This window comes from Astyanax mexicanus, chromosome 16, assembly GCF_023375975.1.
Source record: "Astyanax mexicanus isolate ESR-SI-001 chromosome 16, AstMex3_surface, whole genome shotgun sequence".
Classification (NCBI taxonomy): domain Eukaryota; kingdom Metazoa; phylum Chordata; class Actinopteri; order Characiformes; family Acestrorhamphidae; genus Astyanax; species Astyanax mexicanus.
The window spans coordinates 36,191,609-36,209,485 of record NC_064423.1 but is presented as its reverse complement, the minus strand read 5'-3'; the positions used below and the strand labels follow the sequence as shown (position 1 = coordinate 36,209,485).

General features: G+C 40.7%; 1 protein-coding gene across 2 annotated transcripts in view; it reads right to left on the bottom strand.

Annotated features, from left to right (window-relative positions):
• The window catches only part of sbf2 (SET binding factor 2), a 207,335-nt gene that overhangs the window by 2,920 nt on the left and 186,538 nt on the right, over nucleotides 1–17,877 (bottom strand). For both annotated transcript variants that reach the window (XM_049465532.1, XM_049465533.1), the window contains 8 exons: nucleotides 15,647–15,832; nucleotides 13,638–13,764; nucleotides 13,144–13,271; nucleotides 10,784–11,008; nucleotides 3,408–3,515; nucleotides 1,274–1,464; nucleotides 1,095–1,182; nucleotides 872–1,003 (listed from right to left, as the gene is read on the bottom strand). In XM_049465532.1, the coding sequence (XP_049321489.1) occupies nucleotides 872–1,003; nucleotides 1,095–1,182; nucleotides 1,274–1,464; nucleotides 3,408–3,515; nucleotides 10,784–11,008; nucleotides 13,144–13,271; nucleotides 13,638–13,764; nucleotides 15,647–15,832 (1,185 nt within the window). The remainder of the gene's footprint in view (nucleotides 1–871; nucleotides 1,004–1,094; nucleotides 1,183–1,273; nucleotides 1,465–3,407; nucleotides 3,516–10,783; nucleotides 11,009–13,143; nucleotides 13,272–13,637; nucleotides 13,765–15,646; nucleotides 15,833–17,877) is intronic.

Genomic DNA, 17,877 nt, shown 5'->3' with positions numbered 1-17,877 from the left:
TCCCCCACTTTCACTCTCGCCCTTTCTTTCTCTCTCCCATCTTACTCGCTCTCCTCACTCTCTCCCCATCTCACTCTCACAGTCACCATCCCTCTCTCTCACACTCTCTCCCAATCTCACTCTCACGGTCACCCTTCCTCTCTCTCCCCCATCTCACACTTTCACGGTCACCATTTCTCTATCTCCCTCTCTGTCCTCACTCGCTCCCCATCTCACTCTCGCCTTCCCCCTCTTCCATCTCTCCCCCCCCCCATCTCACTCTCACTCTCGCCTTCCCCCTCTTCCATCTCTCTCTCCCCCCCATCTCACACTCTCTCCTCTCTCCCGTCTCACTCTCCTCTCCCTCTTCGCTCTCCACCCACCTACCTGCTCAGCAGGTGCTGATGCACCGCTGTTTGTGTGGACTGTTGGGAATTACTTATTCACTCATTTGGATTTACTGCATTAAACTGCATGTTAAAATCAGAGTGAGTGCAAATATCACTTTGTTCGTTTTCCTAAATAAACTACTAGTTACTTAAAAATGGCAGAACTAGGATTAAGAAACACTGAGTTATAAGTTGTTTAGCTTATGATGGTTTGTGCACAATTTTATTTCAGTTGAAAAGTGAAAGTATGATTTTACTTTGCTTTATGTTGAATTGATCATTTGCACAGCATCTCAATAAAATATAAAAATATAATAAAAGGAAAACATTTTACTTGTTGAATGTTTTGTTATGCTATTCTGTTTCTGTCATTATGGCAGTGAGATTTAAATTATCTTAAAATTATTTTTATCTTAATTTCTGGGATAATATATAGTAAAGTCTTATCTTAACAGGTCTAGGAATGAGGATGATGCATGAAATAATAAGAAAAATCTACTTACATCAAAGAAGGCCTTCTCGCTGATATTTTTGGGCGCTCCTATGGTTGGTGTGGCGATCACAACAGATTCTACCTCAGCCAGGTCGATGTGGCCCCTGGAGCTGATGTCTTCATCTGTATCGTAATACCTCAGCTAAATAAACACACAAACTTCAGTCAGCCTCTTTTTTACTCAAACTCCAACCACTCACTGCAAGACACAGAAAACACAACACCCCATTCACCTGATGCTTCGTTATGTCCAGAACAAACCATCTGCGCTTCCAGGCCTTCAGTAATGCACCTCTCTTGTACAGAACGCCTTCGAATGACCTGCAGGAACAGGAAGAAAATTATCCACCTGCCTCACAACAGTTAAAACAGTGACATGTAAAACCACATCCCAGCTGTGGGAAAGTCCTACCTGTTCTCTTCATTCTTGGGAGTGAACTGATTGTATAGAGTGGCAGCTCTGCGGCTGACACCATTGGCAGCCGTGGGGCTGCTGTCTTCACTCAGGCCGCTGTCGGGCAGGTGCAGCATGGAGTGGCACTGGTAGGCCTGCAGGCTGGAGGTGGGGATCAGACCCGAGATGGACACGGACTGCTTCCGAAGCTGCAGCAACAGAGGAAAGAAGAGAACTGCATGTTTAATATGGAGTCGTTACAAACTCAATATTGAGCCTAAAACCTTTATTAGCTACTTAGTAATCAAGTGCCATTTTTTTCTTTTAAATTAAAAGCAATTGTGTTCCTGACTGGAGAAAGGGCAACATAATGTCATAAATGGCATCAATATGCTTCTGCTATAATTCCTGCAATGTATTATATATTTATTCTTAAAACAGAGTAGTCTGGTAGGTCCGGGGAGTTTTTTTGAGCTACAACAGCTTTGCTGGTGCTGCTAACAGTTCTGATACAAGAGCTACTGCAAATATTGAGATACCATATTAGCAAACTTAGTTTAAGTATGTGTGAATACTAAGAAATGCATAATTAGATCTGAAGAATTAAGAGAACACGACAAAATCCTTGCTAAAATCACCATATTCATTCCCTCTGAAAAATACTCAACTACAATGCATGTTTTAAAGGTTTAGCATGTTCACTTACTCTCACAAAGTATTTAAACTGCCACTTTAATCAGTTGTAACAGCTGCTAAAATTTGGGTACTACTGGTCATAAAAAAACATACTGTGCAGGGAGCAAATAATTAAAAAAATATTTAATTTCCACCTTTTACAGTTATAAGGCAACACTAAAGAAAAAGAGCTTGAAGCAAAGATGCACTCTGCATGGCTTTTGGCAAATCTCCAACTTCTAATACTGCTGGTTGATTTGACCTACAACCAATATTATGATTAACTGGACATTTTATAGTGATTACAATTAACAAATGATGGACACTGCATTTTACACAGGACTGCTGTTTAAATAGACTTGGGTTGTAGTGAAACATAATAATGAATCTAAACTTTTGCTGTTCACCCCCAGCATTCTGAAATGCCGAGCTTTGATCCGACGCTCCTACTTACAATGCTAGTGATAGGGGCATAGAGTTGTCCATGCAAAGAAATCACTATTTTTATACTATTAACAAGCTCAAAGTTTAGTTTAGTTTATTGTGCAAAACATATACACACATAAAAAACAGACAAAAAAACAAAAACAAAAAAACATCCTGTATCTTGCATTTAAACAATCAATAAAAAAAAGAAAAGGTATAGACTGGAGCTTTAGCTTTTAAAGTTGCTACACACTTCATTGGTAGAATTCTGTGAGCCCTGAAATTTAAAGTGAGGCACTGAGAGCTTTGAAGGTGCACAAATAGTTTATAATAAACACTGTTTATACACACACTACTACCCTAACTAGTTCTTGATAATTCAACTGATGAGCACAAATGAATAGGTGGGACAGGGAAACAGATTGCAAAATTAATTCAGTAGAAATGCATGAATATATCTTTGTAATCTGTTTTAATTTCAAACCTATTCATTTGGGCTTGTCGGTCGACTTACTGAGAAATTGAAACTGAAAGTACTGAACAGTGTTTATTAAACTATCTATGCACTTTTTTAGTTCTCAGTGCCTCATTTTATATGTCAGGACTCTTAGAATTAGAATTATAACAACAAAGTGTTATTGAGCTAGTGTAAAAATAGTGATTTCTTTGTATGAGCAACTCTATGCCCCTATCTCTTAGACTGTAAGCCTGTTGGGAGTATAGAACTGTTAGAATGCTAGTAAAGTAGTAAAGTAACACAGCACACCCAGTGGGGAAAGTATTAACTGAATTAATATGGGTATTGGTACTAGAATAAATAAAAACACTTAAATAATTAACATGGCTCTTACGTCTCATTTAATGTACCGTAATGTAACATCTAGTTCTTGTCAACTTGTTTTTGTCTTGAGCTCTATTTATTAACAGTCAGTGTGCTGTTTTCAGGATTTGCTGGTATTTAATTTAGTTCATTTTAATTGAGCCCTTTCTTCTGCTTTGTGGGCATCATTGTAATGTACAGTGAGTGAAAGGAATAAAAGCTTTTACTTACATTTCCTTCCTGTTTCAGGTCTTCCTGCACACTGGCTCGCACCTTCTCCAGAGTAGTGTGCCATCGCTCAGGTTGCTGACCCAGCTCCTCCTCCAGCCTCTCGATGTCCTGTGAAAACACACATTCAGTAAAAAACATGCTATACATATTGTCCTACAAACTAGACTTGCTGTCGGAGTCATTAGCCACATTCTGACAATACTGAATTTTTCTGTTCTTAAAAAATCCAGTCAAAACCTTTTTAGACTTTTAATTTTATGTGAAGTCAATACCTGGGAATTTTCTAACTGCTTACACTGCTTGTGTTTCTATTCACCTGAATACAATAGACCCATGTCTATTTTTAATTTTAACCTATGTCTGTTTTAAACATTTATTAATAAGTTGTCTGACCAAAGGAGGATGGGTTCCCCCTTACATATTAGCCATGTATTACATGTGATAATACATAAGTAAGAGGGGACCAGGAACGATTGTAACACTTTTTGTACATTTTCCAATTAATCAAAAAACGTTTACAGTGAAATTCTATTGGAGACAATTTGCAGTATTATAAACTTCAATATGTCACTCCACTGTTCCACAATCATACTGGTTGGAACATGTTTAAAATCTATATTATTAATCAATCAAATACTCAAAATGCAAAAGATTATTAATCATTCACGATATTGTGACTTTTCTTTTTTAAACAGGCCGGATGGTTACTTTTTTTAAACTGCATGATAAAAAAGAGGGGACCCATCAAATTATAATGCAATAACATTTAATGGGTAGAAAATGCATCCTTAAAAAACGTTAAAGGGGAGGGACTCGGTAGTCCACTAGTTTATGTTATGTATCTGTTGGCCTAATATTTAACCTTGTTGTACATAAACTCCTGTGCAAACAATGAGCTCTTAAAGCTCAGTCTAACTGAGCATGTGCACAGTGAGTGTAGTCACCATAGCTTGTTTCTGTTTTCAAATTTTTTTATAGGTTTTAACAGTAATGGCATGGGGTAAAACATACACATTATGTGATAAACCGGAAGAAGCACCAACTTTACCCCCCACACCTCCCCTCAACCAGCCACCCCCCCACCCAACCCCACCCCACCCCACCCTCAGGGCAAAAAAACAAATGGATGGAGGGGAGCTACATTTCCATTTGAGCAAAATGGCCCGTCTCGCCAGCAAAGTAGTAAAAGCTATAACATCTTGCATTTTCTTTTGCATAAGTGACTGAGGAGCTATTCCGAACAGAGATGTCAAAGGGCCTGGATCAAAATTACAGTCCCAGGCTGCTTCAAGAGTATTATAAATTTGGTTCCAAAAGTTTGCAAGGCGTGGGCATGACCAAAACATATGAAGGTGGTCTGCAGGAGATTGTCCGCATTTCTCACATACATCACTCCTGTCTGGGAAAATCTTAGCCAGTCTGGCATTGGTGTAGTGGGCTTTATGAAGGACTTTGCACTGCATTAGGCCATGTCGAGCACAGATAGATGAGGAGTGAACTTGACCAAGAACAGCTGTCCATTCGTCCTCTGAAATAGTGATTCCGAGGTCTCTCTCCCAGGATTGTTTAGAGTTTAGATTCGGATCGTCACAAAGAGAGTTGATTAAATCATAAATGTCTGATATGAGATGTTTGTCTGTGGGATTTCTCGAGAGGATTTTATCAATAAAAGATTCGGGGGGTCGATTTGGAAAATGGGGAAAAAGAGTTTGGACAAAGTGCCTGATTTGAAAGAATCGGAAAAGGTGGTTACTGGGTAAATTGTATTTAGCTGCTAAATCAGAGAAGGAAGAAAAGACATCTTGCGTGTAGAGATCCTTGATTGTGGATAAACCATTATCCACCCATTTGCGAAATGTAGGGTCAGAACATGCGGGTATAAATAAATAATTGTTCAAAATAGGCATATGAATCGAGGCTCTCTGAAGGCCGAATTGTCTTCTAAACTGTGACCAAATCCTGACACTGGCAGTGATGGCTGGGCTTTGAGATATTTTGTATGGAAATATTGGAAGCTGGGAACAGAGTACAGCGTGTAATGAGAATTGCGAGGAAGCTGTTTCATTATGAACCCAAGGTGGGCGGGATTCAAGAGGTCCAGGATTAATCCAGTATAAGATTTTAAGTAGATTGCTGGCCCAGTAGTAATGACGAAAATTGGGAAGTGCCAGACCCCCTTCTGACTTAGGTAGCTGCAAAATAGACCTTTTTATACGTGGGGGTTTGTTGTTCCAAATAAAGGAATTTAGTTGGCTGTCAAAATTGGTAAAAAAAAGACTTTTTTATGAAAACCGGAATATGTTGGAATAAATATAAAAACCTAGGTAGGGTAACCATTTTGATTAAGTTGATCCGGCCTACTGCTGACAGGGGTAGGGTAGCCCATCTTGCCATGTCCGCTTTACATTTTTCTAGTAGAGGTGAGAAATTGTGCGCAAAAAGGCTACTTATGGAACTGGTGAAAAAAACTCCTAGGTATCTAAATCTCTCTGATACCTTGAAGGGAAACAGAGAATGCGGCAGAGATTTAGCTAAAGGGTTGACAAGTATGACTTCACTTTTTTGCAGATTCAGTTTGAATCCTGAAATCCGACCAAATTGTGCCAAGGTCTCCAGAACAGGGGCAAGGAAGTAGAGGGATCTGAGATGTACAAAAGAAGGTCGTCTGCATACAGAGAAAGTTTATGTTCTAGGCCGTAACATATAATACCTTTGAATTGTGAGAGGCTGCGGAGCCAGATCGCCAATGGTTCTATAGCTAAGTTAAAAAGTAGGGGAGAAAGGGGGCATCCCTGGCGGGTACCTCTATTAAGGAGGAATGGTGACGAGTTGATCCCGTTGGTTTGAACTGATGCTGTAGGCTCAGTGTATAAAAGTCGCACCCATTTGATAAAGTCTGTATCAAATCCAAATCTCTCTAGAGTGGCAAAAAGGTGATCCCATTCCACCCTGTCGAACGCTTTTTCAGCATCATGAGAAACAACAATTTCAGGTGTATTAGAGGGAGGTGAGTAGAGTATATTAAACAACCTTCTGGTATTAAAGAAGGAATGTCTACCAGAGATAAAGCCAGTTTGGTCTGTGGTTATTAAAATTGGCATAACTTTTTGGAGTCGTTGAGCTAGTATTTTAGAAAGAATTTTGAAGTCCACATTTAGCAGGGAGATTGGTCTGTAGCTACTGCATAGAGTGGGATCTTTATCTTTCTTTAAAAGCAGAGAGATACAGGCACTGGTCAGAGACTGGGGCAGTTTACCTGACTTAAAAGCGTCATTGTAAACCCTGGTCAGGAACGGAACCAGCTGGGTTGCAAATGTTTTGTAGAATTCGTCTGTAAAGCCGTCTGGTCCCGGGGATTTACCATTTTTTAGTGAATCAATAGCATTTTGGACCTCAGAAGGAGAAATAGGTTGACCTAAGTCCTTGGCAATATCTGTGCTGATCTTGGGGTAGGTCAATGATTCAGGCATATGCAGATAGGATGTGTCAGAGGAGTGTTCTGAAGTATAGAGCTCTGAATAATAATCTAAAAATGTTTTATTAATTTTAAAGGGGTCTAGGGTAAGGTCGCCAGAGGGCAATTTGATCCTGGGTATAAATCTAGAGGCACAGGTGGCACGGGCTTGTTGGGCCAATAGTCTACCAGCTTTGTCACCTTGCTCAAAAAAACGTTGTTTAGTCTGTCTCAACTGCCTTACTATGCGATCAGTCATTAGGAGTTCGTATTCTAGATGTAGTTGGCATCGTTTCGTATACAGGGCGGAGGAGGGAGAGGATGCATAGGCTAAATCAAGCTGTTTAAGTTCTTCCAGTAATCTGTCCACCTTAGCCCTGTCCATTTTTCTAGTAAAGGAGACTTGTGAGATGATTTGCCCATGCATAAAGGCTTTAAAAGCTTCCCACAATGAGCCACTGCCAGTGTCAGGGGTGTCATTAACTGAAAAATAGAAACTAATCAGGGTTGAAATTATTTTTTTAAAATCACTGTCTGCCAGCATATGAGAGGTAAATCTCCACTGTTTTGGAGAACTTTTATTAAGAGGGAAGCTAATAAGAGTTGTTACCGGAGCATGGTCTGACAGAGAAATAGCCTGGTAATCGCAGGAACCAACTAAATGCATAATTCTATTGTCTAATAGGAAAAAATCTATTCTTGAGAAAGAATGGTGAGCGTGTGAGAAAAGAGAAAAGGCCCTGCTCTTTGGGTATTTGGATCTCCAAGGGTCTGTGAGGCCGAACTGGGCAGCAAGCCCCTGTAATACACTGGCTGATTTGGAAAGGGAGATTGGTTTAGATGACGATCTATCTAAAAATACATCCTGAACCAGATTAAAGTCACCTCCTATGATTAGGTGGTGAGTGTCAGCATTTGGGAGATTAGTAAAAAGTTTGGTAAAGAAACCATCATCATCCCAGTTTGGTGCGTAAAGAGACACTAAAGTAACTGGCATATTTTGAAGCATGCCTGAGACGCAGATATAGCGACCAGCAGGGTCTGAGACAGAGCTAGAAGGCTCAAACATTATGATCTTACAGATAATAATAGCTGCCCCTCTTGCTTTAGCTGAGAATTTTGAATGAAATAAGTGACCCATCCACGCCCGTTTAATACGTGAGATATCTGTGGTTCTTAGGTGTGTTTCTTGTAGAAACATAATATCAGCATGTAAATGTTGTAGGTGGGTTAATATTTTGCCAGTTTTTGTGACGTTATTTAGCCCTTTAACATTCCAAGAGACCAGCTGTAGACCATGTGCCATGATTAAATTTACTGTATATATTTACAATGACGAACTAGTGATGTTTCCCGAAGCCAAAGAGGGGTTATCAAAAAAACAAAAACAAAAAACACACGCCCTGCCCTTTTTACTGCACCCTGAGTACCATTATATCTGAGCTCCCTCGCAGTGCTATAACCAGACTTGTAAATGGTACCAAATAAACGTAAAACAGCGGCTGAACATAAACAGTGCAATTGTCCCAGGAACAAAATAAAAAAAAGCAAATAGCACATACTCACACACGAGCAGTAAAATGTATATATTGTTAGCAGTCATAGAACATATAGGGGCATGAAAGCCGTCCGCCGAAGATTTCTCCCATGTAAACAGTTCCAGCATTGGAGAGAGATTAAGGCGTGCACAGTGCTTATGCGGGCTTTGGAAGATGTAATTTCTCCCACGCTGGCAACCTGAGCTGTAACCGTAACCGCGTTTGCATGGCTGGCTTGTGTTAGCAAACTCTGGTGCAGGGAATGGGTTTCCCAGCGTTAATGCTCAAGGCAGCGGGCTGGACAGCCCCAAGAGAACAGAAAACAAAATGCACACCATGCCGCAAAGCGTACTACAGAAACAAGTCACTGGGATAATTTAGGTTAGTAACTCGCCAATCACTGTCCCTGGCTGGTTAGCCGCACCAACAGATAGTATTACAGTGTGACGGCAGCGAACTGTTAAGAAGACGTTGTCTGCACATTGGACAGGTAGATTTTAGCTTCTTCGACTGAGGAAAATCTCTTCTTACCACCCTCCTTGGTTGAGATAACGAGCCTTGCGGGAAAGAGCAGCACCGGCTTGAAACCTAGGTTGTAGAAGCCAGCCAGGACCTCTCGGTATTTGAGCCGCTGATCCAGCACCTCCGGCGCGTAGTCCTCGTAGATGGCTATGGGGTGTCCGCGGTATACCAGGCTGCCCCTTTTTGCACGCGCTTCCCGGATAATCTTCTCCTTTTGCTGGTAGTAGTGGAGTCTGATGATGACGGGCCTCGGTCTTTCGTCCGGTCTTGGTTTACTGGCGAGCAATCTGTGTGCCCGGTCGACTTCAGGAGGAGACGACAAAACTTGTTGTCCCAGGACTTCGGTCAGGAACTCGGAGAAAAATGCCGTAGGATGGGGACCCTCGAGTGACTCAGGTAACCCAATTACTCTAATGTTGTTACGGCGACTGCGAGATTCAAGGTCCGTGACTTTGGCTTGCAGCCTGGTGTTTGAATCCTGTAGCACGGTACACGTAGCCTCGAGTGATTTTAGCCGTTCATCCACCTGGTTAGCATTACCATTAGCGATTTTCTCTCCGTTCTCCACGGACATAGCTTGCAGTCAAGTTTAGCTTCAAGGTTGGAGAATGACAGTCTAAACTCTGCTGAGAGAGATTGCCTGTGCTCATCGAGAACACGAATTAGCGTCGCCATGTTCAAGTCGCTGCGTGCTGCCTCAGGCGGATCCGTATTAGCCGCGTGGTCCTTCCTACTCGTTTTGGTGGCTTTAGAGGTCATTTCCACGCTATTTAGTCGTTTAGAAGAAAAGTCTATTCAAAAATCTACAAAATTTGTAAAAAAAAAAAAAAAAGCAGATGATTCCTAAAACGGAGTTTTTGGAAAGTGGAGCGGGAGCTGGACTAAAGCACGTCTACTCTATGCCATCCGCCAGAAATTGAAGGTGTTCCAACTGTCCATGGTCTCCAAGGCTCCTTCCCCCTCCAGCTTTGAGGGAGTTTTACTTTGTTTTTCTCTTGCTCACTTGTGGCAACATCAGTTGTATAAAGCTCTCTAAGGCGATCTTAAAATACTTTCATTTTCTAAAAAATCTACAATACACTGTAAAATCCGGTTCACCTTATGTATGAATTCTACGAGTCAGGTATTAAGAAGCAGTAAAGCCACTCCACTGAAGTACAGGAGTTTCAGTAAAGTTTTTCCAGCACTGAAGCAGTGTTAGCATTTAGAGTATTAGATGTTTTAGAGGCGAGTGTATCAGACTGTAGTCTCTATGTTTACTGTGTTAAAACAAGCTACGTGGGATGAACCGCTAGCTGAAAGCGCCTTGGGGGTTTCTCAGGGGGTTCCTCAGTCTAGCACTGTATATTGGAAATCTAAGCTTACTGTAAATAAACAGAGGCGCTTTACTCACCCAATAAACAGATTTTAAGAGAGAAATCTGTGTAGATTAACATCCAGCACTCGTTTGACAAATTTTTATTTATTTTTTCTTTTTCACTTAAGGCCAGTTTATACTTCTGCGCCGAACCTATGTGTTTCCGCGTACCCTACGCGCACCTCTCTAAAAATACACGATGCGGACAGCTACAGCTGTGATTGGTCCAGGCCTCCGGGCCTCGCAATCCTGCCCCTTTGCGGTTTAAACTGCGGAGCGAAGTAAAGTCCCTGATTAAACTTGAGCTTCCCCATTAAACGGTAAACATGGTGACACCCATGTTCTTTCTTAGTGTCGCTTAAAATGTGCTTTAATATCTGGTGCGCCTTGTGTGTGAAAATTGACCAGAAAATAGACGTTTATTAATAGAGCGCATTATAATATGGTGTGCCTTATAGTGCATAAAATACAATAAATAACTTTTATCTGATTAGATCTGACTTACTGCCAGCAGTTTGGTGATGGCGTCAGGCTGAGCGCGGGCGACGCTGCTGTAGCAGGGCCAGACGATTCGTCTCTTGCTGGTGGCGATGGTGTCCGGCTCTTCTTGGACGTGAGAGGAAACAGAGAGCATCCTCCAGTCGTACGAGGGTCCGGTGGACAGAGTCTCGGCCGTGAAGAACTCCCATTTGGTCAGGTTGGGGACAGAGATGGATGGTCTCAAAACAGGCTACAAAAGAGAAGGAAGAGGATACGGTTATGTGAGTTACACTGTGCTGTTTAAAAACCACCCGTCTGAAGTTTAAATTTGCCCAATATCTATGGTTGCAACAAATGTTCAGTATATTTTCATTATGAACTGTTTGAATTTTTTATTTACATTTATATCTATTCGATTTTTCCTCTTATTAAAAGTGTTATAAAAGCTCTCACAATAGGTTGATTAAATCTTTATTCAGTTCTTCTTCAGTAAGTAACTTAGTCTGTTAATATTTACATCTCAATTAAAGACATTGTTGTAGAATTTCCTAAAAATAGCTACATCCTGCCTGTGTGAATGTCTCCTTTAATATAATTTGTAGTTTTTTAAATTTAATATTGCAGTAAAACATGCATTGGATCAGGAGCCTCACCAATAATAGTAATAAAACAAAAGGAGGGCATGATAAAAAATAAAAATAGAAAAAACATTACATTTATGGCATTTAGCTAACGCTTTTATTCAGGGCAATTTACAAGGTTGTTACTATAGGAGTAATCATCAGATTAGTTGACTCTAGTGAGTAGTGAATGCTTCTCGATCTGTGCAGATCTGTTGTGATTGCAGATCAGTGTACAGTATTTTACTGCATGTTAATTGGGTCAAAAATATTATATAGTAGATATTTCTACTATTGTTCAGTTATTTTTGGTGACATACGTTGGCCTCCCAGAAGGGTGTGGAGCAAGGACAATAGCCTCCTCCCTGCTGGCCCTGCCTGGAATAATGTTGAATGATCTTATTCAGTGTTGTTTTTGACTCTAGAGGAACAGCAAAGAAATGTGTTCTATAAACAGCACCCAAACCCGTCCAGCGTTTCTGTCAGAATCTTTCCTGCCCTTTGTGTGTCCATTTACACATGCTGCAATACGGACGAAGAGATAACGGCCAGCCAGTGAAAAATAAATAATCCACCGTTCCAAGAAAGTGCAAAAGCCTTCCTCTTATCAGAGATGTGGTGCTCATACAGATCCCACATTTGCCAAAACAGAGGTAACAATCAACACCACTTCATAAACACTAAACTGATCCTCAGCAGAAACTGGACGAGCTGGAGATGCTTATTTTCTGACTCGTTTTTTGGGTCAAGAGTCGTTTGTTTTCATGGAACACAGATCAGGCAAATGAAAGAGGACTGTTTCAGAAGGTCAGAGAGGAGCATGTTTTTTTATGCAAGACTGCAAGAAGATATTAATCACAGATGTAATCTGGGACGGCAGATCGAAATGTTTAGAGAGATGATAAGTGCATACAACCTCTAGAAGAAGTGCACTGGGGGAAAAAGCAACAAGGGCCAGCTGATACACGTGCACCAGCGTGCACGATTGAAGACATTCAGCGGTGCTGGAAAGTTTGTGAAACCCTAGAATTATTTATAAAACTTCATCTAGTTTAAGTCCTGAAAGGGAACACGAAGAACCAAATCTGAGAAATAAGGCAGAAATATTAGAATTGCTTATTTATTTCCTAAATTACATAAATGTGTGGCACTTTTAGGAGTAGCAGATAATTCGAAGGGGAAATTAGTGGCAGGTGTTTTCAATTATTAGGAGGACAACAAGATCAGTGAATGGGCAGAATTTTGTTTTATTTAATCTTTTTTTATCTAATCACAGCTAGCATTAGCGGTTATCTGCAAATGTTAATGATGCTGCACCCAGCCTTAGTGGAAATCTGGAAATCTAAACTTACTGTAAATAAATGGAAGTGCTTTACTAACCCAAGTAAATCTGTGTAGATTAACATCCAGAACTCGTTTGACTTAAAAAGACATTTAGCTTAGCTTTACTTAACTTAGTTACCCACCACCGCTGCCCAGCGGTGAGACCTACTGAATTAGAAGGAAAATATCAGACACCCCTGTTCCTTACTAGTGTTGCATAATGTGACTTATAATCCGGTGAGCCTTATAGTGCCAAAAATACGGTGCTTTTTTTTTCACCTAACAGCTAAATAATACTGGACAATTTTATTTAATAAATACATACGCATAAATCTAATATTTTGTCTTTTTTGTTTAGTTTATTATAGTTAGTTCTCTGTATTTACACATTTTCATGCACTGCAACAGAAACCCTGTGTGTAAAGTTCCCCTCTTACGTTACCTCTGCCTCACAGGGGCTGTACAGGTAGTTGAAGAAGATTGGACTCTTGCGGTGCATTCTGTTAATGCACTCCCAGATACAGATCCCCCTCTTCGCCTGTTTGTCTCCTTTATCCTCAAACAATGTGCCTTCATGGGGAAACAAAGAGCCAATTGTTAGACAATCTGCCAACTGCAACACAATCAGGTGTGAAACCAAAGATAAAAGAACAAGTGTGATAAGTGATAGTCACTTCTGTGCAGGTCTGGCAGTTTAGTTACGCAGGTTTTACAGGCTCGTTAGCACCCGAGGGCTTTCGGCTTTCCGTGGCCTGTGCAACCAACACCAAGATCAGTGCTTAAATGCCTTAAGAAGACCTTGAGAAGAAGGCTATTTTCTGTTCAGCTCATGGACACACTGAACCCATGTTCTCTTCCAATTCTCATGATCATACTGTAAATGAATGTTCAAACTGTCTCTCTCCAAAACGCGGGACAGGGGTCAAGAATACGTACCGTGCTCCAGGCGCTCGTAGTCGGAGTCCAAGAGGAAGTTCTTGAAGCGATTGGAGATGTAGTGGTATGCCAGGAACTTCAGATAGTGCTGATTAAACTCAAACTCCAGGGGGTACTGGTTGTGGACCTGGAATGAGAGGGTCAGCCCAACACATTAGAGCCTCGTTTGGCCTGGCCGCCAAGCCGCTTATTGTGGCTACGGTGGCCGCGGCACATAAGCTAACCATTACAGACAGGACGTAGCTCAGCTCGGGGAGCGAAGACCTGTGATATCATCTATTGGAGGGACTGAGAGAGAAAAAACTAAACAAAGAAAAAAAAAAAATCAAGACAATAATGAGGGACATCGTCCAACTGTCGACGGCGGTTGCTAACTTTTCACTGGTTTTCACATTTGGGGCCACCTGCAATCGCTGGCAAAAACAACAGCTGCTTGGAAGATGAGGCATTTCTATTTTCAGATGCTTTCTGCTATATTTCTCCTGCCTGCAACACTCAGGGACCGTGCGCCCGGGTCGCTCTGGCCGTCCATGAGTTTCATCACCCTCGCTGGGAAAATAGAGAGAGCAGAGCTGAAGAAAGAGGCTGGGAGTGGCTCTGGACTCGCTCAGCTGGGAAAGAAGACAGAGAAGACTCTGTGTTCTTAACTCTCAGACTGAGTGATTATCCCCTCTCTTCTAACACACAAGCAACAGTAACAGTGTTCTCGTTCAATGTCTTTCTTTATTTCTCTATTTAATGTATTTTCTACATTATAGATTAATATTAAAGACATGAAAACAATTAAGGGGCACATATGGAATTACATTTTACAGTAAACAGTAAAAAAAAAAGTGTTAGTCCTCCACATTAATCCCCTGATCTAAACCTGATGAACTGAGATGTTGATTTGAGGTGATTTAATTGGGAGGAGCTGGAGCTTCACAGTGTGAAGGAAAAGCTGCAACTATTGTTCAGCACCTCCAGGAACTCCTTGAACTTTCTTCAAGACGCTGAGAAAACTATTCCAGGTGACTCTCCCTCATGAAGACACTGAGATTAAAAATCTCACCAAGAGTCTGCAGATCTGTCCTCAAAGATAAACATGCTACTTAGAAGAATCTAAAGTATAAAACATATTCTGGATTCTTCCTGTATAGCTTTTATATAGTCTTTACTATTTTATTTACAGTGTAAAAAATCAGAAAATCATAAAAAAAAGAAAAACACATTAAATGAGCAGAGGTGTGTGTAATCCCCTTGAATTAAACCTGAAAGTCTACATTTCAATAGCATCTCATTTGTTTCATCAGAAATCCAGTGTGATGGCATGCAGAGCCAAAATCATAAAGATTGTTTCACTGTCCAAATAAGTATGGACCTAACTGTATATTATGCAGTGATGGCATATTTACTGCATGGTAAAGTAATCTGATTTAAGAAGTAACTTATACACTGTGTTATACAGCAGTTAGTTCCCACAATCTCACAATTTGATTGGTTGAAAAGTGTTCTAACCGTGCTGATATTTGTGATAACAGCACAGCCTTTTCACACTAAATCTGTATCACTCCGCAGACGCATTGCTGAGTAACGGAATATACACACAGGACAATTTTGACTCAACACCTCCAGCAGCAGCAGCATTAGTTTAGCACAGGCTAGCGCCCAGCCAAGGCAAGCTTGCCCGCAGCCCACTGTGCTGGCTCATCTTTTGTGGAAAAAAGAGCAAAAAAAAATCCATCAGTCACCTTGGCCGCAGTCTGACAGGTTAGGCTAAGCTAAAGCAAGCTACACTAACATAACCACAGTCCAGCCGGCTTTTTACGAAGAAAAAATAGCAAAAATCAGCTTTTTCCTTGTGTAGAAACATGATGCAAAGTGTCTAAAGCAATACATGAATGATGAATGATGCGAAGACTAAATTCAGTAACATAACAAAAACAAGGGCAAAGCTCAACAAACCCAGCAGCTCGTCAGGGTGATAGTGGGCAGTGAGAGAGAGAGAGAGAGAGAGGTTGAGTACTAGCCTGGTGCACGCAGTCGAGGAACTGCAGGAAGACTGGCGTGAAGCCACTGCCCTGACTGCTAGGGGTCAGGTTACTGCGCTGACTGAACTTGTGGCCAAAGGACAACCATTCCTTCTTCACAAGAACCTGGAAGCCCTCCAGCGTCCGGTAGAAGGGGTCACTCAGCAGCTGCACCAAAGATACCACCTACAACACAGGAGAGGAAGCTGCTGTTATATCTGAGACAAGCATCAACCGGAGGTGTCAGAAATACTAAAATACTGTATCTGTATCTACTGGAGTATTATTTTTACTTCACTACTGTACTTAAGTACTAAAATGCTGCATCTGTATCTACTGGAGTACTATTTTTACTCCGCTACTGTACTTAAGTACTGAAATGCTGCATCTGTATCTACTAGAGTACTATTTTTTAACTTCACTACTGTACTTAAGTACTAAAATGCTGGATCTGCCTTTAACACTGCTAACTTTTCACTGCTTTATGTAATAAATACACTAATAACACAATACTGTACTTTTACTTTCAGTACTTTAGTACTACATTTTACAGTGAACTACTTACAATACTTAAATGTGAAGTTTAAATAACTCTTGAACTTCTACTCAACTGATTTTCTGATAGAGCTCTTGTACTTTTACTGAAGTGAATGTGATCAAAACAGAAGGACAACAAAACAACACAATATCAGTGAGTCAAAGGTTAACCTCGGGCCTGTTTAGAATGGTCCTGTAACTTCTCCACCTAATCAGACATGCTCAGTGGTGGCTCGCCGAGTCAAGAGCTAATATAAGACATGATAGCACCCAGCCCTGTTTTCCCCCCAGCAGAGCAACTTAACAGCCCATAACAGCCCCAGCATATGGAGCCCATTTATCCAGAGCGTGCCTGAGAGACCCTCAGAGAGAGCAGGAGATACAGCGAGAGGTAGAGGTATGTGCTCTGGTTCTAACACGTGCCTGGCATGGAGAACCCCCACCTCCACCCTTTTAACGTGGGCCGCTCAGCTTTACAAGAGCTGAGGACGGAGCGGAGGACACTCAATGCCCTCACTAATAATAATGTGGCTCTTGCTTAACCAGTGGACTCGGAAAATTTGAGCTCAGCCTGCAAAAATGTGACAAACCCTGCTTGAACTGCAGCTACAGGAGAAAACGCTTCACAGACTTTGTCCATTCCAATTGTAATCAAGGGCAGATGGTGGAGATGCAGTCTCTGAAGACCGGAGCCTGCATGCAAGATCCTGACAGCTCAACGAAGAGAGCTGTAACGAAAATGACCAATGGTAGGCGTGTCCAGTTTACCTGTGAGATAATGGCCCTGTCCCATTTCTCATTTTTATGCCAACTCCTCGTTTATGAGTGTCACCCATCCTTTTTGAAAGCAAGTTAAAAAGGAGAATTGATTGACATCAACCACCATAAAAAATGGGATGATCCTTTAAAGAACCTGAAATGCGGTCAAAATAAATCGATATAAAAAAGAACTCCAGAGCTTCATTAGCAGCTACTAGTTAATCGACGACCTCGCTACTGGAATTTAGCTACATTCAGAGATGTATAAAGTACTGGAGACCCAGACTTTAGTAACAGTACAAGTGCTCTATTAAAAAGTGAGTTGAGTAGAAATTGAGATGTGCTTTAAGCTCCCCCTAAGTAGAAGTATTAAAGTATTCAACATTTTTTAATAAATCATCAATAAAATGTATAAATACTATAAAAATATTGAACTAATTAAAACTACAATAAAATGGATGTAAATAATAGAAAAATAATACTCCAGTAGATACAGATACAGCATTTTAGTACTTAAGTACAGTAGTGGAGTAAAAATAATACTCCAGTAGATACAGATACAGTATTTTAGTACTTAAGTACAGCAATGAAGTAAAAATAATACTCCAGTTGATACAGATACAGTATTTTAGTACTTAAGTACTGTAGTAAAGTAAAAATAATACTCCAGTTGATACAGATACAGTATTTTAGTACTTAAGTACTGTAGTAAAGTAAAAATAATACTCCAGTAGATGCAGAGACAGTATTTTAGTACTTAAGTACAGTAGAGAAGTTAAAATAATACTCAATTTCCTTACTATACTATACTATCCACTCCTTATTCCTTTGTTATAAAAAGCTAAAGTTTGCTGTTTAAATGATCCTTTTCCACTTTAAACCATGCAGCAGCCTCAGGGGACAGAATGGAAGTGCTGCACTATTGAACCCTCCTG